Genomic DNA, 21441 nt, shown 5'->3' on the forward strand with positions numbered 1-21441 from the left:
AGAAAGTTAACAATGCACAGTTGCTGCACATATGTACCACGATGATGCTAGCAAAATTGTAGCTTTCACAGTCATAACTTCATGATTACGAACACAGTAAGCTTTCTTAAGGAAAGAATTCTGGGGTTTTGTGTGTATCAAAAATATGATCCGATTACGAGGCATGCCACAATGGGAGCTCTTAAGAAATTGAACACAGGGGCTCTTTAACGTTTAAGTTAAGTTATGGGGTTTTACGTGCCAAAACCACTTACTGATTATGAGGCACGCCGTAGTGGAGGACTCCGGAAATTTCGACCACCTGGGGTTCTTTAACGTGCACCTAAATCTAAGTACACGGGTGTTTTCGCATTTCGCCCCCATCGAAATGCGGCCGCCGTGACCGGGATTCGATCCCGCGACCTCGTGCTCAGCAGCCTAACACCATAGCCACTGAGCAACCACGGCGGGTATCTCTCTTTAACGTTCACCAATATAAGTGCACAAGCATTTTTCCATTTTGGCCTGATCGAAACGCGGCTGCGGCAGCCAGGATGGCGCTTGCAACCTTGACCTCAGAAGTGCAACAACAGCCACTGGGCTACTGCGGCGGGTACTTTCTTCAGACAAACCAAGTTCAATGCCCTGCTGAATTAACAGAAATGCACTGGCGTTACGGAAACAGGTCTGCGAAATGGTCACACAAACAGATGAACATGGTACATTCATGTCAGTCTTGAAGGTAGTTTATAAACGCGTATCCCTCTCGCTCCCATCGCCCCACAAAGCATGAAGTCTTGCATTTGCAAAAACAGTGCAGCTTTTAGATGGCACTACGATTGCAAGGCCGCAACATCTTAAATTACCACTTGGAAGCATAGAAAAAAAAAATATGTTTCAATTGCATGCATGTATTTGCCAATCTTGGCCGAGAGAAGTTTTGCCCACTGTTTCCTTGTTTCGTGTTTTCTTGTGCTGATCATGCTAAACAGTTTGCTGTGGAACCACTGTGTTGAAGCAATCCAATAAGACTGCGTCCTGTTTGAATAAAGACAATTGTAGATTTCCCCTTTTGCTGCATGTTGCCAATGTACATCTTAATGGGAAGGCAAATTTGGTAAGGAGAGCTACACACTGCCCAACGTTGCACACAACTGGCAACATCAGGTGAAGTGCACATGGTTCCATTCACCTGCACGTTATTGCAAATGTCTGTACTAAAAAAAATTCACATGCTATGTGACAGCTACAACAAGAACGGCGAGAAAACGTGTGGAAAGCAAAACAAGAACCTGTTCTCACAATTACGTAATCAAACGGAATTTCTAACACTACATGCCAGCAGGTTACATCAGAACCAGAACTTGTGTACAAATACCATAAAGCCGCAAAGACAGTTTTAGTCTTTGTTAGAACAAATATCCTGAATGATTACAGGCTTGATTTCTCAGGATCACAACAAATGTTTATTTTCACATGACGAATTAGAAATGCCTGCCGAGTGCAATTTGGCTTTATGCTTCGAGTAGGATTGTTTGTTACGTTACAGAAAGTGGAGGTGGCACATGGCATCACAAGCCACTGAAAAACTGGCTGTCAGTCTGCGGCAATAGTCGCAAACCACACCTTAGCAGTATAGCCAGCAGTTAGGAACAAGCCGCCACATTGACCTTTGTTTCCTCTTTCACTACGAGCTACCTCGAGTCTGACACAGGAAAGGCTTCGTCTTCTGCCATTGCTTCTTTGGGAACAGCAAACACTTCTGCCTTCTCATCCCTATTATCCCTAGCACTCAATACACTGATATGAGAGAGAATGTCAGTGTGACATGCAACTACTGCACTGGGGCTGACTGACCCAATGCACTAGTGTTTTGGGATGACACCACCTCGGAGTTCATTGACAAAACTAGGACCTCATGCAAACCCAAGGAGCTGCCGTGCACTCTGTGCTGGTGCATTAGGAAATTGTGCTTAAAATTGGGATTAATGAGATAAACTTAAGTGTTGCAATAGAAGGCTCTGGACTATATAATTTTAATTGCCTCTAGTTCCTTAATGTACCCCTTGAGAGCGCACAGTGACAACGACACGAGCGTTCTTGAGTTTACTCACTGAAATGCAGCCGCCGTAGCCGGCAATCGAACTCGTGACAACACGCATGGCTAAAGCCATGCGCATAGGCACATAGCCAGCGAGCTATTGTGATAGGTAAAAGGCAAGACGAGTTCGATATTCATGCAATGGTATTAAAGGAAGTTGTCTCGTGCAGAAAATCAGCAAGCGAAACGTTGGCTAAATTCTGTGGTTTTACGTGCCTGAGCCACAGTACGATTATAAGGCACGCCATAGTGGGGCATCTCCAGGTTAATTTTGACCGCCTGGGGTTTTCTTTGATATGCACCCGATGCGCAGTACACTGGCGATTTTGCATTTTGCCCCCATTGAAATGTGGCTGCAGCGGCTGGGTTTTGATCCCCCGCCCTCTGGCTTAGCAGCGCCATGCCAAAGCAACTACACCACCACGGCAGGTATTGGCAAGTTCATCAGTGCTGTATGAAGGAGAGCAGCTGTGAAACCGATGAAAAAAATGTTTGCAAACACTATACTCGTGCCGCCTGCAAGGCTGTTGGACTGCTGCCGTCCCTGGTGCTTACAACTCCGTTTCGTACTTGGCAGGCAATGCAAGTGTGCCATTGCGAAAGTCTCGCACCATGCATTTCACTACACAATTTCCTTACCTCTGCAATGCATTCTGCAGGATAACTACTATACATATTACAGCTAAACTTTGATATAACGAAGTCTAAATAAGGCACTTTGTTATGGTATTGAAATTTCATTATACATTCAATTTCAACCTATCGTGCGAATGAGTAAAGTTCTCGACAGACTTTTCTTGCATGTAATGGACAGTAAAATTGTCCGAATTATCGGGCAATCACGAAAAAAAAATTTAAAAAAAACTTAATTTTGGTGAAGTTGAGTCAGCGACCAAAGATATGGTTTCATGCCGTGCCAACGGTATCTTCACATCGGCAGTACAAGGCAAATGTAGGCTGCGTAAGCACTCAGCCAAGCTGACAGCCATGGCCAGGCTAGCCGAGGAAAGGCAAGCTCACGTGCCCCACACGCCAAAAATTGAAAGCAAGACACCTAAAAGAAGTTGCAGATTCAGACACTGAATTCTTGAGGCAGAGATGTCAGCAGCGATTGCAATGACTTGGAAAGGGTCAACCAGTGCCGCACTCGACCCGACATATGGTTGCAAAGAACAGCAGAGCAGATGACAACAGCTCTCCATTTGTGCGCAGGCGCATATTCTCGCCAATTACACACCACTTGATTGCACCAAGCATTGCTGGCCTACCCAATTGGATTAAGTTTGCATAGTATTAGACTGGCTAAGTTTAACAGGGAAAATTACAAAAAAAGACAACATGTACAATGATGGCTCTGCATGGGTGTCACTGCCATGGTACAATGTCACGATTGATACGATTGGTACGATTGATACCATGGAATACCTACAAGCCCGCTACCAACTAGCCCGCTACAATATCAGCACTGTTTTACAATGCCTAGAAACATGCATGTCCACTGCAGTGATGATGTGGCTGCTCCCTGCCACAGATTCGAGCACAGGCAATGTTAACATGGTTAAGCCGACGTACATGGTATAGTCCACACCAGTACACACATTGTTTGCCACGAAGCCTGGCCGTCAAAAAGTTGCGAACTTCAACAAGCAAAAACTTTTGTATGCAACCAGGATGTACTTGTGTTACCCAGCATTGGCAGCATTTTTTAAAACTGTTGCGTGTTCTGACAAATTAGGTTCACTGTCAGTCCGCAAAACATTGCCCATACTGCTGTTTCACCAATATGTTAACTGGTGGCATCTAAGCTGGCAGATGAGGGCGGGTTGTTCTTAAAGCAAAGCTCCTTCTACCTTTCCCCTAGACATTACAGGCGCTGGCTGCTGTCTTGTGCAATGGGTCAGGAAGTGTCAGAGTTGAAACCATCTTCATTGATAATGCGGCAGTGCTTATTGTCGGGCGTACTTTGTTCAGCACAGTGGTTTAGAATTCAACTGCAGTCCGGCTCTTAAACGAGACGTAAAACAGCGTCAAATAGCGGCAATGAGCCACAAGGATCTCTGAACGTTTTGCCCACAAACACTAAACAGAGCAGGCTTGGTAAGCACCGACAGACGAGTTGGTTGGAACGCAAGTGTGTGCCTGCTTGTAAACGCGAAGCCAGGAATGGTCAATATGCTGCGATGAGACAGCAGCACAATAGAACGGTGTCATTTATGAGTGCAAAAGCACTTGATAAACACTTCGAGCAAGCCTAGTTCAGTTCAGTGTGTAGTGTGTGCTATAGAGTGTCGAACATGTACACAGTATTTAAGTGCCACAGGTCTATGTTGAGCGAAGAGTTTTGGAGTTAAAGCATGCCCAACTTCGTCATTTCGTTTTTTTTTACTGACAAACTCATTAAAAAGAAAAGAACAGTGTTCCTCGCAAACAAGACAGGAAGCTTCGCTTAAGCAGATTCGCACAGGAAGTGTAGTCTGCATATGTTTCACGAAAGCAATGAAACTGTACCCAATCATTTCAAATGATTCGTTATAAGGATGCCCTCCATGTGCAACCGACTCCCTAGCACAAGTTAATTTCCTCCCTTGAAAAAGGCCATAATTGTGGCCTGATGTCACGAAGAAGTAGACCCCAACTTTTAGTGCAGCCAACTGGGAAGCAACAGAGTAAATAACAACACTTAAGTACAGTATTTACAAAATCCAATTTCAACTAGATAGTTTATGCTTAAAGTTTTGCATTGTTCTTGCATTGCAGCACTATTACATTTTTCTCATAAACATAACACAATGATCAGAGAACAAATCATGGAGTGGATTGTTCTCGCATGCGCATCTTCATTAAAGGTAAGGAAGCATTTAAAATTTCAAAAGTGAATCAAATAGTCCTTGCAACATATATGATTTGAGAACTCATTCGACACTCAGCGGTTGAACCTTGTTACAAGGACATCACCTTTAACTCAAGAGTAGTACCTTCGCGTTATCCCATATTCATGTGGTGAATACATTCTTTACCCACTAATAGTACTGGTGAGGAACATTTAATGTAATGGTTATATTTAACAGCTCAATATATATGTGTTTGTTATAACTGAGCAGTAACGAATACAGTAGAGCATCCTCGATATAACCGATAATAAAGCCTTCAGAGAGATGTCGGAGCAAGCGGGGTCTGTCCCTAATGATTTGTGCTGCTGGAAAGCAGCGGTTGGTTTGCGGAAGCACCAAACCCCGAGCAAAATCAAGTTGCAGGTAACTTCTGCTCAATAAATTGGTCGTTTAATGAAAATGCCTCGCTTTTAAGGCAGCTGATATGTTAATGTCACCTTCATTTATGGAAAGCAAGCTATTACTTAACCAGTCTAAGTATACTGACATCTCCAAAATAATGTATGATGCAGCAGTAATACAGTTCTCTCATTCAACGAACACTGCGTACATCTGATGTGTTGGTCTCGTTTCATTGATGCCATTGTCATGGTGCACCAGATATTGGTAGCGGCTGTTTCTTATTTATAAACTTCTCGACAAGTAGTCCAATTGAGAATGGCATTACATGAATGTATCGGATATGTAAATGTAAAAGATATGTAAACGAAATGCAATCTGCACACACTTTACATATCACTGATAAGAGGCAAGCAAATATTCAATTTGCAATTACACTATTTCAATATCTCAATATTTGAATGCCCCCAATGTGATCAGATTTCCTGCCGTTAATTCTGACGATTTAAACACAAGACAGATAAGCTATAAGGAACAAGAAAAAAGTATGGACAGGGTATGTCGCTTAACAAAACTAACCTGCATGCTTATGAACTCACCTCAGGACTGTGAGAGGTGCCCTTTGGCTTGGCTTCGTATTTGGGAGCGTGTTTCGTGTCCGTGACCACCGTGACTTTGGGTGTGACAAACACTGCAAACAAGGGCAACATGAGCTCCGAGGCAAGGCAAGTTCAATCAAGCAAGAACAATGGCCAACTACGGGCTATGCCGCAGACAGTAATCCATCCAGATATTCTGCCGACAGCTGCTGGGAGAGCTGCCACTGAAGTCGGAGGCCTAACAAAGACCTATCCATCAAAGCAGGTGCCTCTTATGTCATACAGGCAAGTTTCTAACGAGGTGCTCAAGTTTCAACAACACTAATGTCCTGCTGTTCGCTAAAGCACATCGCATGGGTGCACAGGTATGTGGCAGCATCGGCTCGTGCAGTGAAATGAGCGTGCTGAAACATAACGAACATTAAAAGGCGTACTGATGCGACATTTACACTTCCCCATTTTCTTGTTGAATGAGGGCTAAGACACCCAACCCTCTAAACATACTGGCAAGCTTCTGAATGCTACAAATTTTCTGTAACAGCAGTTTCTATGAACCAGCTTGTTTCGATACGCAAGCGGTGGTTGCACGATGACATTTGATCGCCCTGTTCGACTGCTGCAGCTGCCACACGAGGGTGCAGCCTGAAGAAACATGTGCAGCAATCTAGCCTTACTGTTACACGACACCAGAAAATTTTTCTGTGTCAAGACATCGCGATAATGCCACAACACCTGCTCCGGCATTTAGAGGTTAACTTCAGTACGAAATATCCTATAACTTCCAGCCACGATACTTGCCAAGACTACAATACTGGTGAGAAGAGTGCGGTAGAGTTTCTACAACCAGCAAACATCAGCACTCCTTTGAAAGCCGAGTGCAATGAAATCATGGACTGCATAAGGAGGCTAGTTAGAGACAGTACAGAGTAAGGGCAGCCTCCTTGCGAAAATTTGCACTTGAAATAACAATGGATGACCCACAAAAAGATTACAAGAACTGATTTCTTTTTTCACATAGAAAAAAAGCCAACATTACGCAAGATATAATGCAGAACTGGAACGTCGAGAAAAATTATCAGCAACTGGAAGTGAACCTTGGAGACCTGGCGGTGGTCATGGAGTATTGGAAATCTTGCAGGGAGCATTCTGTAATTTGCGATATGTCCTCTTATCATCATACACCCACATCGTCTACTTAGGTAATATCTAAAGATGTGAACAAGAAAATTAGCACAATTTTGGTGAAGGCTGTCAATCGTCTGATCACGCATACTACTCATGTATAACCAATTTGGCTTAAGTGAAATTCCTCTGCAGTTCACTTGCAAGGAACTCTCCATACAGCATTCAGTCGATTTTAGGAAGGCACGCCCAGAAGGACATGCCTACAGTTCAATTGTGTAGTACACAATGTACAGTGGTGGCATTCTAATTGCAAGGGCCGTCAGATCTCATTGAAAAGAAGAACGCAAACAAGCAACTTGCTTCCTTTACTTGCCGAGCGAAGATACATGCGGAATGTTGAGGACACGAGCAATATTCATGCAGTTAAACTCGGCATAACCACTTGCAGTGCTACGCACCTGGGTTGGCCTGGCTCTAGCAGTTTATGTGCATCTATTCCTTGTGTATGGTCAGTCTCGAAGTTTCATACAATTACTAGAGGGAACTGTGGCGCTACTGTCTACGGGAGATGCAAGCAGAGCGGTTCAGCCAGTACGGGAATGATGGGTAGTACATGGATTAGCCTTAACTTCGTCCTTTTGGCTTATACGGCTTTCAGACTTTGCAAACTCACAATTTTCGAGAGAGCACTGCTTTATGAATAATTGAATAAACATTCATGAAATTGTTCGAGAGCAGGATTCGAACACAGAACCTGTTCAGTGTGGCACAGGAGCTTGATAGTGAAACGATTGTGATATGGACGCGTGGACATGCCGAGCCGCTGCAAGTGGCAGCGATTATGCATTTCATAGTCTTATTGTCTTCTGCACTTAAAAAAAAAAAAGAATAGTTTGCTTTGAAATTTAAGCCAATGATGGCAGATACAGTCTAATAAACAAAGCCAGAAGAACGTCTCAAGCCACAAGCACAAAGATCAGACAAATCCATGTACTAACCATCATTCACATGATGGCTGAACGATTGCAGCACCAGAGTTCCTGCTCGTAATTACTACAGGAAACCGATTGGTCTGAACCAAGCTATTGCCCTATAGTATCACGATGACATGATTCTCTATCATTTAGAGGGCCACAAGTAGTATCACTTGTGTGAAAGCCGGCACAATGGCAGTTTTTGAACTTTGAAGTCCCAATAAGAATTTCAACACCCGCTCTGAAGACATCATGCCCCGGAATGTTTGTAATGTCTGACAACACTTCATGAAAGCAACTGCGATATTTTCCCCACACTCACCTGGTCCTACTGTCCCAGAGCCCATTTCCTCCTCGGACAGATGTTCATCCCCAGAGCCCTCAGCATCTTCATCGTCTCCTATCCCAGAGGACGAGTCCGTGTCTTCAAAATCTGCACTGCCTTCCACAGTCTGGTCACTCTGCATAACGGAGGGGCAAGTTTGATTGCATAACAAAGAAAATTTTAGCAACCAAGTCCTGAAGTACCAGCCTCGTGATGGAAGGCGCAAGCAGATCAGGCTCACCTCAATGTAAATTAACAGTAAACAATCAGCAAATGCAATGTGGTACACACATATAACTTGAAGACATCTTGCAGCACATAAAATTTTAACAATGAAAGAGCGAGTCAAGAGTGATGTTCGTTAGGAATGAGCACAATTGGCAAGTTAAAGAACGATAAAATTGCAACATAAATGCCCTCCCAAGAGTACTTGTACCACTGATGGCCCCCTTTGAAAACGAAATAGAGAAGCTGAGTAGATCACACTGGCGATGCAACAGGGGAGGCAGGCACAAATCACTGTGTCCCAAACTAGGAAAACCTCGCATTAGTTGTTAAACGTAAATTAAATGTTAAGCTGTTAACTAAACTTTTAGCTTGACCATTTAACTACTTTGTTATTTAAGTTATTTTACAAGCTGAATATTATTTGTTGAGATATTTTAATAGGGTACATTCCAGCATATCTGCGTGTGAATATATGCACTTGTACTGTGCCATGCAAAAATGCACGCACACACGTAGTGCCATTGTGTCTACATGGCCCGAAGAACTGGTACAAGTGTACACAGCATCTTCATAAACACCTAATAAGCCAGGAAGTTAAACCCCTATGCATTTATCACACTGTACACTCATTAGCGGTGATTGCCGTGCACGAGTGTTAGCAATGAAGACATGGCAGCATAGCTGTATAGCATAATATCCGAGGACGGATCCAACAGCAGCAATGGTACTGGCAGCAAAATAGTGCGAGTGATCAACACCATCTTGAGCTAGAAGTGTTCTTGTGTAGTGCACCTCTTTTCTTTGATAAAGAAAAATGTGCAAAGATACACTCAGGACAAATGTTACAGCTAGCACATTTACACCAACCACTAAATGTAATAGCCATTGCAACTATACAGCTCCTGATGAATATTAGCTTAAGCAGTATACCAATGTCAACAGAACTACAAGTGCCTACGTGTGTCTGTACACATCAGCACTAGCTTACCCCTTCATTGCTAAATCTAATAAGGGGGACTTCAAGCAGCTGCGTCTCAAGGAGAATGGGAAGCCACTTAGTGACTAACCGTAACAGCAACTAACAGCATGTGCTGTTAGCGCTAAGTGAATGCAATGCGCAAAACAAGAAAAAAGATTAAAAAAAACACTATAACAACTTTATTTCCATACATCACATTTAAGCCAAACCATTCAAGCTGAGGACGTAACAATTGTTATTTTCAATTTGCAGCTTCATGTTACACTTGCGTGCTGCAAAGAAATGATAGATTCTAGGCATTTTACCCAGGAAGTTGAAGACAGACCTCATGTCACTCATCTCGAGATTACCTTAACACAAATTCATTGCTGCAGTAAGCACTGTATGTGGACTGACAGAGGCAGCTATCAAGAAAGCACCAAAAGCCTTATCACAAGTTAACTTATATGAACCTAATCAGCAATGCAATTTAAGTTAGAGAGATTTCTGGAAACTTCCACGGCTATTAAGGCAAAGCTTCTTCCTAGTAGAGCTCCCCATGCGTGTTCCTCTGCAGCATATTTCCTGTTGTTCCTGTTGCAAACGATACAAGGTGTAGCTGTCTAACCATATGCAGCCATTGACGTCACACCTATTTAGTCCCTTTAGGCATCTTTTAAAGACACAGCAATGATGAAAGATTTGTTGCAACCTGCGCTTTGCATAAAGGTTGTCTGACCAGGGTGTGAAGCTTAACTTGCATAGTATGTACGTAATGGATACAAATCCCTTTAGCAACCTCAGTACTTTTCCCAACTTTATGCGCAGAAAAATTAAGGTTTACGCCTTAATGGGTTTACCTTTACAGTATGTTAGGCAGCCAAGACAGGTGAAGGAGTAAGAATGTGCGGCTGGCTAGCTGAATCTCGATAGGAGTTCAGCTGTTCAAGGCCTTTGCGTCTAACTACCAGGCAATTTGACTCACGTCACCGCAGCTATAGCACAGGTAAATGACGATTGATGAACTGCTCTTCAAAGCGCTCAGATGTGGGGGGTCATGTAGCAGAGTGATGTGGCCGAGCCTGCTGGGGAGAGGGTGCTCTCCAAATCGGTGTTCAAGTGTAAATGTGCCCTCACGTTGCCATGGAGCTCCTCCATAGTTAACGTCTGCAGCAGATGCCAACAGTCGGCATGGCACTCCCCTGGGGTTGGGGTCCGTGACACATACTGCCCGTTGCCATGAAGTGCGGGGTGCTGCAGGTGCCTTGTGTTACGGGAAATAAGCATCAGGTTGTTGCATGACATTACAGGCAAGCACCTGCACGCAAGGTCTGCCATATAGTAGACGAAAGATCGGCGGACGGGCTCTCGTCTATGCTGGCAACGGTTGTCACGTTCGCCAGGTGTCCAAATTTTGGCACAATGGGATGAGTCTTCGTCTCAAACACACGGCAGTGATGTACAACATCCGAGAAGGAATGAACGTGTTCCCTGCTTATGAACAAATTGTGGACATCTCCTGCGATTCCGTTGAAAAGATGTCGGACTCTTCAGTCATCTGTGAATTCACTATTTTGCACAGCTTGAGGATATCTTGTACGTACGTACTGCACGTTTCTCCAGGAGCTTGAGCTCTTGGAGCCAGTGTTCGCTCCGTGTGTTTCCGTTTGGTGTATGAGTCACCAAAATGCTTGTTAATTTCCTCAACGAAGCGCTCCCACGTTGTTAGGGAGCCTTCGTGGTTTTTGTGCCGCATCAGTGCTGTCTCACTGAGAAACAGTACGACATATTCAAGCTGAGTAACGGTCCCAACAGTTGTAGTGGCTCATCCTTGCGTAGTGTGTCAGCCACTCACCGACATCTTTGCCCGCTTTTCCCGCAAATGAGTGCAGTTCCATATAGTGCTGCAAAGTGCAACCCGTGTTGACTTTAGAGCAGGTACAACTAGAGCTTGTCCACCTCCTAAAGCCATGGGGAAGGTCGTTGGCAATAAACCGGCAAGATGGCTGCTCTGGCAAAGTTCTAGGTGTCGAGACTCCGTGGTAGACTGCATTGTACATAGCACACTCCCCCACTCTGTTATGCCCATGAAATGCATTTATTGGCAAGCCAGGTAGAGTTAAGCACTCAACTGTTCAAGTCCGTCGCATCCATCGAGATTAAGCTAGCCAGCTGTAATACTATATTATAATAACTATACTATAAATATAAACAATACTACAAATATAAGTAACAATTTGGTTGTATTTCGTTGTTCGCATAAATAGGAACAGTTCATGGTACAACTTTGTTTTCGTGATGTCCCATTGCAACATCCAGGTTATAAGACACTCTAGTAGAGCCTTCCAGAACAATATCGACCACGTGGAGTTGGCAGATGTGTACCTAAACGTAAAGTAACTGAGTGCTTTGCATTCTAGCCCCATTACAATGCAGCTGCCACAACCTTCTGCAGTAGAATTCCGAAGCCACTGGTCATGTTCTCTGCAACAATGTACTCCAAAGTGCAACACTGAACACCGCGCCTGGATTAATGCACTGAATGCAGCAATAAAGCACTTCTTATGCAACGCACACAGGTTTGGGTCAAAGCATGTAACATTCAGCCAGGGCTAGTTGGTGCAAATTCAGTATGACAGCTTTAAGAGAACACACAAAAAGAAAGGTTGCGATAATGAGTGTCTCCATTCTGTGTTGCAATTGATCCTTTAAGTGTGTTATGAACAATGTTATGAACAAGCCAAAGTACCATGTTCACTTGTTTTTTTTTTTGTTGCATACAGTGCGCAGCTGTTAATTTACAAACCATAAAAAGCATATTAATAAAGATTCGTTTGGATGTGACCTTAAAACCCGACATGCATAGAAGTAATGACACAGCCCTCAAACAACCACAAAAGTTTACTGGACTGCTATACCTGTTTAGACATAATGGTATTAGCAGGTCATTTGCTATGTTCACTAATGTCATTACCATCCCAATAACACTTTCCAGAATTAAAGTATTCAGATCATTTCAGTGCAATGATATGCGGATATGCTTTTATTGTCTCAAATGGTGCAGAAATCCAGTATATTTTTAGCAAGATTTTATCTAAACAACCACTTGTCATTTGTTCATTTAGCTGCTATAACTAATTGGCCATGCATATATGGCTGTAACATCAGCCACCAACTAATATGTATCTGTTGCCGTCTGCTTCTAACTACCTGGGTGTCTTGAATTCCAAGCAAAATTTTGCTAATCTCATTTATGAAAAGCATCTCATATGCACTGCTTCTCTAAAAGTTTCATTATATTTAAATGCCTCCCAAAACATTTGGTCCGAGATTTGAAACCAGTACCAACGCGTTACAGGCAACCATAATGGATGCACGGTACAGTCCACTGTTAAATGAAACACTCAAACGTGCAGCTCACTTTGCTGGCATCCTTGCTGTAATTGGCTGTGGAAGCAATGCCATCGCACTGCACGGGTGTGTTGAAGGGAGTCAGAACTACAAACAACAAGTACCACGCTTGGGAGAGGAAATTCTACACGTGCTCTGCACCCTAAAGTTCCCTTTAACAGTGGACCCCTCTGTACGTGTGTGAAAAGTAAATTGCTTCTGAGGAGTTCTTGGAGATTTGAAATATTTTGTGAACTGGCAATTTCAGCTAAAATCAATTGCATCGACCATATTTGTGGTTGATTGGAAAGTGTGTGGGAAGGTGCCACATCCAAAATGCACACACCACATTATAAGGTACAAGGGTGTTAGGGGGTAATACCTGGGGATCATCAATGAAGAACATGCCGTTATCGCCATGCTTTTCTGTTGTGCTTTGCACCTGCAAACAAACAAGATAAAGAAAATTTTAGACAAGTGTACACATGTGCATACAAACATGACGAGTTCTGGGTTACACAAAAGTTAACTCGAAAACACAATTTTGTGGCAACACTGCACAAAAGCTTACTAATCATGCGCTACACTAATGAAAGCCGGCAAGCGATTTGCCCTGTTTGAATGAAACATGGCAAATATTTTGCGGAACACTCACAAAATTGAGCACAAGTGAAGCACACAACAAAGCTTCTACACACTCGATACATACTGTTGCACTTAATGCAAGCTGAAACACAGGGTCCATGGTAAGGCCTTCGAGACTGCATGGTGGTACTGCCAAGCAAAAAATTTAACACTGTGGCTATTTCCAGTATTTAGTTCAATTTTTAGTGTGTCAGCGCTGCCATGCAGTTACGCAGGCGCTTGTACTACAGGCATCATGTTGTAACTGACTGAACGCAACAGCGCACGTAAACACATGTGCGCATGCACACCAGAACGCAAACTGACTGCAGCACACAATGGTTTATTGTGCGGCGACTTTGGGCGCTTCATGGATGTGGTTCTGTAAGCCCCACAACACATGAATGATCAGAATCAGAATCAATCTTTACGTGCACCGTATCAACAATGTACATCGAACTATTTGTGAATAATATCAACAGCCGGAAAAGAAAATTACGCTAAATAAGCGACTTGTGCAAGCAAGCAGGAAAGGAAAGCCGCGGAAACGTTAGTAAGAATGAATGACAATACAGAAAAAAAAAAGTAATAAATAAAAGCCGGAAACGGCAAGAAGAGTGACGTAAATGAACAAGAGTACAGGAGAACCACGACAACATAACTAAGGAAGAAACGGAAAGATGGACAAAATACCGGAAGTGAAAGCTGCAACGGCCAACCGCGCGAAATAAGGGCGAGGAGGAAGGAACACCAGGGTAAAGTCCGCAAGCCAGGGAAGATGGACGAAACAAGAACATACAAAAAAAGTGAAGGAAGCACGAGAAGTGCAGTATGGGTGCAGGGGGAACAAAGAACGGCGAGGGTCTGGAATGGGGTTCGAAAAAGAAGCGGAGCAGGAGGCGCAGGCTGGCCCGTCCGATGCCCCCGCAAACTTCACTCGCCCCACAAAAAAGCCGCTGGGAGAGCGCCGCGCCGGGCGGGATCGAGGGCAATAGCCGCGGGCTCTCCTCTTCCTCATCGTCCTGCCCTCCCTCGCACTCTTTCACACCGGGGGCCCGTGTCCGCGCTGCGTAATCGAGCCACTTCCTGCCCCAAAAACTGCTGCTAGCTCCCTGCGCCGAACGAACCTATACGAGGAGGCGGCGACGACAGCCGCAACAACGCCGACTTCTGCCCCGACGGCTCCCGGTGTCCTCACCCGGCTGACGTGTGCCGCGCAGTAGCCGACACAACGGGGAGGACGAGGATGAAGAGGGAAGTGCCAAGATGTTCTCCCCCGCCGTCGGCATTGTGAGCGCCACCCACCCAGTCAAGTTGCGCTCCAGAAAAAGGGGAAAAAAAATCATCGACCGCGACAGAGCTCCTCGGACCCCTCGCCCCCTTGCCCACAAGAAGACCAACCATCGTGAACCGCACCAAAAAGCCCGCCTCTCCACGATAACGGGGAATATGCAGTCACTTGACACCGTATGAATTAGGATGAGATTTATTTTGCTGCTTAAATAGAAGAATTGCCTGCACAATAACTGCGATCTGGGTATGTAATCTGAGTCGATAGTTCCAATGCTACCTGCCTTAATCCATCAGACGCGACATGAGCGAAATATGGCATTCCGCTGCCCAAGTGTTCTCGTCGAGAGTTGAATATTGTGCTTGTAAATCACAAAGAGCGGCGATGTTTCGGGCAAGATGGTATTATCACTTTGTTTTAGCAGGGACAACTTTTGATGTCTTCACACAGATGTACCGTGGCTGGTTGGAAGAATTTTTGAATTGTTGATGTCCCCAAACTCATGTGAAGTGTCCCCGAATTCGTGCACACGACCATGTTAAAATGCAGTCAGTATACGACGCAGCGCGCGGCCAATGCAGATGGACAATTCTGAGGCGCGGGCCTATAGTTGTATTACAGTTCCCGCAGATTACATCGAGGGCCCTTTATTTCTATAGGTAAAAAAGCTCAACTGTGGCGTGAGAAATCTGAACACTTCGTGGCTACGCCCTGTTTCTCGCATGAGCCGTGTATGTGTATAAAGGTTCCCAGAACAGGAATTTAATTGCTGGCGCAAAAATTGTTTACTCGTCTAGTACGTAGACAAGCAGTGATTTGTGAAGTGTCTAGACATGTAGCAGCGCATTAACGTTCAGCGCAGAAGAATGCGCAAGTTCAGCTTAAGGATAGACATATGAAGACATCGGAAGAGAAACGGGTTCTTCAAAGTCAGTTTGAATCTAGACACGTGACAAAGCGCATTTAGATCGAAAGCTGACGCTGTGATCATCGATCGCCAGCAACACGTTCCCGTTTACCGACTACGGAAGTCTACAAGGTGACGCAGGCGCACCAACCTATGGAAACCTTACCAATGCGCGAAAAAAAAAAAAAAAAATGCAAGACGAGGTTCGTGGGAGTGCGACGTTTTGTGCTGAACTGTGAGGAACTGTTCGGACAGCGCCGACAACAACGGAGAGAAACGTTTCTGAAAACCGATCCAACTCGGATAAAAGGCGGATGAATACGACGAGAAGGGGTGGGCTTTCAGGTCGGTGTATACGTGAAAAGGCGACACCGACTGATTTTCACCACCGAGAGTGCAGAGAGGCGGATCGGCAGCCATAGTGAAAAGTGGCAACCCGCGCTCAATAAGACGGGAGTGGGGGGCGGGAGGAGGGGGAGCGAATCCCCAGCACGAGGCCCCAAGAAGCAGTCGCCGGGAAGGCTCTCTCCGGCGTCACGACGTCGAGCTGCACGATGCGAACAATGGAGGACGCACCGGACGCGGACGCCCTCCCATCTCTCGCGGCGCCACACAAGCGAACACGAAAGAAAGGCCGACAAGCGAGGAAGCAGCACGAGGTCCCCCGCAGCACTCTCTACCCTCCCCCACCACCACCGTTCTCATTCGCCGCATCTACGCACCTCCTCGAGCCGCGGTTCCTTCGTTTTGAATCCCCGACGCCTCAGCCGCGCAACGGCCCGAAGCCCAAGTAAAGCTCGTCCCTTCCCGCTCCGCGCGGTTGGAGCAGACAAGAACAGACGACAAGCAGGCGAAGGGACACAGAAGCTAACTGCCACCAGACATAAAGGGAATAGGAAAAAAGCCACCGGGCTTTCGCGAGGAAGCCAGTGTTTGTTGTCAGTGGGGGCGACAGGGGCGCCCCGGACAGCGAAGGGGCCAATATAGCGGGATTCCAGGAGATGCCTGCGACAACGACGCCGCCATCTTGACGCGAGCGCTTCAGACGAGGAGGGCACCCGCGTGGCAAGGCTTGAATCAGCAGAACAGGGGGAACACGGAACCTTTATCCTCTCGTCTTTTGCCGGACACGGAGGAGAACAAAAGACCGACGCTTAAAGTATAGCCTTCTGTTGTTCTAGATCGCCCCGAGGTCCAGGAGAAAAACAGCTCGCTTGCGTAATATTGCGAGGGCAGCTGCCACTGGCACTGCTTCTTGAGAAAATAACCGAAACACCGGCGTCAGGAATGTATAGACATAACAAGAAGGGCGCACGCTATAACCCTTTGGAACCTTGGGGCAACTATAAAAGGAGGCAGCCGCGTACGAAAGTTCGCGGAGGGGGGGACAGGGAGATTGTTGAGGACGTTAAGGCGAAGCAGCCCGCATGCCTCAGAGACAAGTGATATTGCCTCGTGGCACCAGGCTCGCGAATAAAAGGCCCGTTATGGCGCCTGGCTTTTCTCGATGTCTGTTGCCTAGCAGCCGCACGTCGTGGACCGATTTTGTTGAAACATCACAAGTCGCAAGCGTTGTATTCAAGGCTAATTTTGAACTTCGACATGAAACGGTGTGCGCAACCGCAAACCGCTATGTACGCTTCCATCTGCAAGTTGCGCTGCCCAACCCGTAAAAGCGTGGCCGAATTAATGTCGTCCGACGTGACTGTAACTGCGTTTCGCGCGAGCATTACCCACGCAGAGCCACTCAAAATACATTCCTGCCATATAGTCGCTAGCTTGGGCATCGCGCGGCTTGAAGTTGGCGCAGCGTCGAAACACGATTACAGGCACACTTGTCCAACCCCCACCTCGGTCACACACAGCCATGGAATAGGAGCGCATCTTGGTTCTTTTCTTCTGTCGTCTAGGCGACAATTACTTTCTCGCTAGATGCCACAAATGTAAAGCCGAAAGCGCGGCAGCATCCCAAGGCCCATGGGTGAGCGCAAGCGGAACCGACGCGGATTAAGTTATCCCCTATTACAATATAGTGCAGACAGCCTTAGAAAGCAACAAATCAATACCGCATCAAGGGGCCAGCCACGACCTCCCTAGACGTCTCATTTCGCAACGAAACTCCGGAACAGCTGAACGGCACCATTGGCGAGCCACTGAAAGAGACCAGAGCTTCCGTCCTTTTTTTATTTTCTCGCTTTTTAACCACCGCTCTTCTGCCACCAAGTGCCCGATTTGGAAGGTGGGAGGGCGGTGTGCGAGCGGTGAAAAATAGATGAGGGCGCATTTGAACGATAACTTGCCATCCGAAGCACGCTATACGAGGAAGAATTGAGCGGTCGGAGGTGAGGGCTGTGCACCGTCCTGGTGAAACCCACGCTCGTTGGTCCCGCTGACCTGTAAGCCCGTCCGCCGCTAACTGTTCAAGTCCTTACGAGATAACGAAGTCGGCTTCACACAACGAGCGGCTGAAAAAGAAAAACCGTCGAGCACGTTGGCAGTTTCTGGGTTAGGCAGGCAGGAGCTCCCGGAGGGTGCTTAGCTGGGCGAGGTGGTAACCGATCATTTAATTAGAAACACATGTATAGAGGCGCTGGAAGACACGTGGTTCCAAGAAGTCAGAAAAACATTTGTCCCTACGTCACTTAGTGGTCGACGTCTAGGTAATCTATAGCTCGGCGTCATGCAGCATAAAGGATGGCCTCGCGACACACGTTTCAGCTGATTTACTTATAAAAAATGCTTCTATTTGCCGTTGCCACTTAGGGTTCGATTCTCGAGAGTACCCTTGTTTCTGCAAACAAAGGTGCGCAGTCGCATTCCTGACAATGTAATGATAAGTGGACACGGCTGTCCCCTCAAGGAAGCTTTGTGGTCAATCACTGTTATTTAAGCAACAAATGTTACGAACAAATCCTCAGATGATAGTCTGCGCTTTGTATGCGTTTTCTTAAGACAGAGGAGCCTGTCAATGCAACTCCCAACAGCGCGACACGCACGAATGTGCGATGTGCACATACTCCACTCGTACTTCTATCGAAGGACGAGTGTGCTAGATGAAATATGACAGCTGTCTCACGATCACCCGAAACGGCTGGCGACAAAGAAGCGGGGTGTCACGTGTATCGCTGTTCGTCGCATACCGATCATCGCGCCACAAGTTGCCGCTACCCTTCCCCCACAGCGACAGCGCTATAGACTGTGGTAGTTCGACATTGTGCCTTGCAAGGTGTGTGCAAGCTGTAGAACGACGGGACTGAAACAGGCACTGGTACTTTAATACGCAAGTGCTCTATACACCGTTGCCAACTACATGTACAGACTGTTGGATATAGCGAATATCGAACACCTCATTTATTCTAGATAGTTGCGAGCTAGCGCTTTGCGTTGTCCCGCGTGTCTTTCATGTCCGCATCGTCCTGCCTGCGCTGCATCTAATTAGAAGGCCTACCAAGAAGGCAATATAAGCTACCCTCATTGGCTTACAGACTGTTAGATATAGGAATATGGAACCCTACAGAAATGACAGGCGAAGAGCGATACGAGTTGAATCAATTATCAGTACGAAAAAGGCTTTTAATTGACCGACCCAAATGATGAAGCTGCCAACATCGTTGTCTCAGCTGAGAGAGAGAGAGAGAAAGAGGGAGAGAAATGCATACGCCTCCGGTGTCACGACGACGCACCCAAAGAAGAGGGGTGCAGCGATGCGGTAGCCCTCCTTGCCACGACAAATCGATATTTATAGGCGCCCGCGTGTGTGTGTGCGAGCTCCATCGTTGACCTTCTGCTGATCATGGGGGCCGCGTTTGCGGGGAGGCCACTTGACACGGGCCAAGGCTAAACGTAGTACGCGCGGCATATAGCGTTTCCCGCACGCTGTACGCTACGAAACCCGATCAAAGCACGCAGTTGCAACACTCCTCTCCACACTGGTGATGCTTCAGAATCGAGACAAGTCGACTGGTGGAAAGAGCGCGGGATCTGTTGATCTTCCCGTCAGCTATGAACAACAAACCTACCTGCCTACCTACAGCTTAATCTCGATTTGAAGAAGACTATGGGATCCGAGAATGTGAAAGCGAGGGCTTCGTTATACCGAAAATAATGGAGCTCACGCGAACGACATTTAGTCGAAAATATTTGTAAAATGAGGTTTCCTTAAACTGAGGTGAGATTGAAGCGCCACCGACTTACCGCCGGCGAAGCGACAAGAAAAACACAGAGGGATAAACAGCAAACAGGCGTTAGGCCACGGCAGATCAAAAAGTTATTGGGCTGCCGACTACATGCATGCATGGTGGTGGCGCGTAAGTCGACTGATCCCTCACCGGCTGACACCCAGAACATGAGCGGAGATTGAGGCGGAGTTGCGGAACAGGTAGTGGGCTATACACTGAGGACAGAATACAACCTGTGAGCCCAGGTCTGGAAATAACGAGCGCTAAACGGAACGAGAAGCCGAGTGCTTACACCCCGCTCACACTTTTTAATCATATACAGGAGCTTGAACCACAGAAGTGCTTCAGCTGAAGGATACAGCACTGTGCTACCATTACCACAGGACATGTTCAGCTAGCTGCTCCAGCTTTGCTTAAGGTTTCCAATGGATCGGCTCCAAATAGAAGTTCAACGACAAAGTCGCAACATCGCGATTGCAGCCACTCACCATTCATCAACACGGTGGGACCCAAGAAGAAAAAAAAAGGAAAGTGACGACACGCGAACAAGATTTTTCTTTTAGGAAAAAATCGGCTGCGTGCAATCAGTGCCACAAATCCGAGTGATTCCCGCGAATTCAAAGGCGTCGCAAAAGTTCGCCAGTTCACTCACGCCGGCATACACCGCTCGTATAACACAAAACAAATTGACGAATGGTTCAAAGCTTGTGTGCACAATCGTACACATGTAACGCTGACAGTATTCCAAATGCCATCCGATGCAAGGAGCGTGAAGGGTACCGCTCTCGCCACCGGATCGCTTCTTTTCTCCTGCACCGGCCGGTAAGCGCAGAGCAAACGTATACGTGATCACCCGCAGTATGCTTGTACTGCCTCTATACCGAGGGTACCAACTTATGCCGAGGTTGTGTTGCTGTCAACGAAACACGGCGGGCGACCACAGCTATAGCTAACTTGCTCTAGCGTTAAGAGCGGTGGCGCTCACTCTCGGGGCGGACTGCACAAGCAGAAACAAAAAAGATTCGCACATGTAGCACACGTGAGCGACATCACACACACCATCTGCAATAATAACTACAAAAAAACGAAAACGCCGTAAACGTCACGGCGTTTACAGCAGTACCATGCGCCACGCGAATCCGAACAGCCAACCATGCCGGCGGCCTCAAGGGTGTGCGAAGGAACGATGCGCAGAAGCAACGCCCACGGGCGCACTGGGTACACGTATGACTGACGTGCGAGCTGCCCTCTCCCCGATGGGTCGCAAGTCAGAAACAGGAGGGGAGACAGCCGACAAGCCGCCGGCCAGCGGGGCGCCTGTCCTGTCGAAATGTGTAACGACGCTAGAAATTGGCCACAAATTCTCCGTCGCTCGACGCGCGCCGCGGAGACACAGCGGGATGAGACCGCGAGTGACGACCGACCGAGGCGGGAGCGCAGTAACACTCAGAACGGCCGACGAGGATGAAAGAAGAAGATAACTACGAAAAAAAAACATGGCCTACTCACACGCTAGTGCGGCGTGTAAACAC

At 46.5% G+C, this 21441-nt stretch overlaps 1 protein-coding gene across 1 annotated transcript in view; it reads right to left on the bottom strand.

The window, feature by feature from the left end:
- Sdc (Syndecan) overlaps positions 1–21441 on the bottom strand; it is a 125036-nt gene that overhangs the window by 16604 nt on the left and 86991 nt on the right. Inside the window, exons 2-4 of the mRNA XM_050184643.2 lie at positions 13292–13351; positions 8331–8469; positions 5910–6001 (exon numbers count right to left, since the gene is read on the bottom strand). Of these exons, the coding sequence (XP_050040600.1) occupies positions 5910–6001; positions 8331–8469; positions 13292–13351 (291 nt within the window). The remainder of the gene's footprint in view (positions 1–5909; positions 6002–8330; positions 8470–13291; positions 13352–21441) is intronic.

The sequence above is a fragment of the Dermacentor andersoni genome, chromosome 4 (genome assembly GCF_023375885.2).
Source record: "Dermacentor andersoni chromosome 4, qqDerAnde1_hic_scaffold, whole genome shotgun sequence".
In the NCBI taxonomy this organism is placed as follows: Eukaryota; Metazoa; Arthropoda; class Arachnida; order Ixodida; family Ixodidae; genus Dermacentor; species Dermacentor andersoni.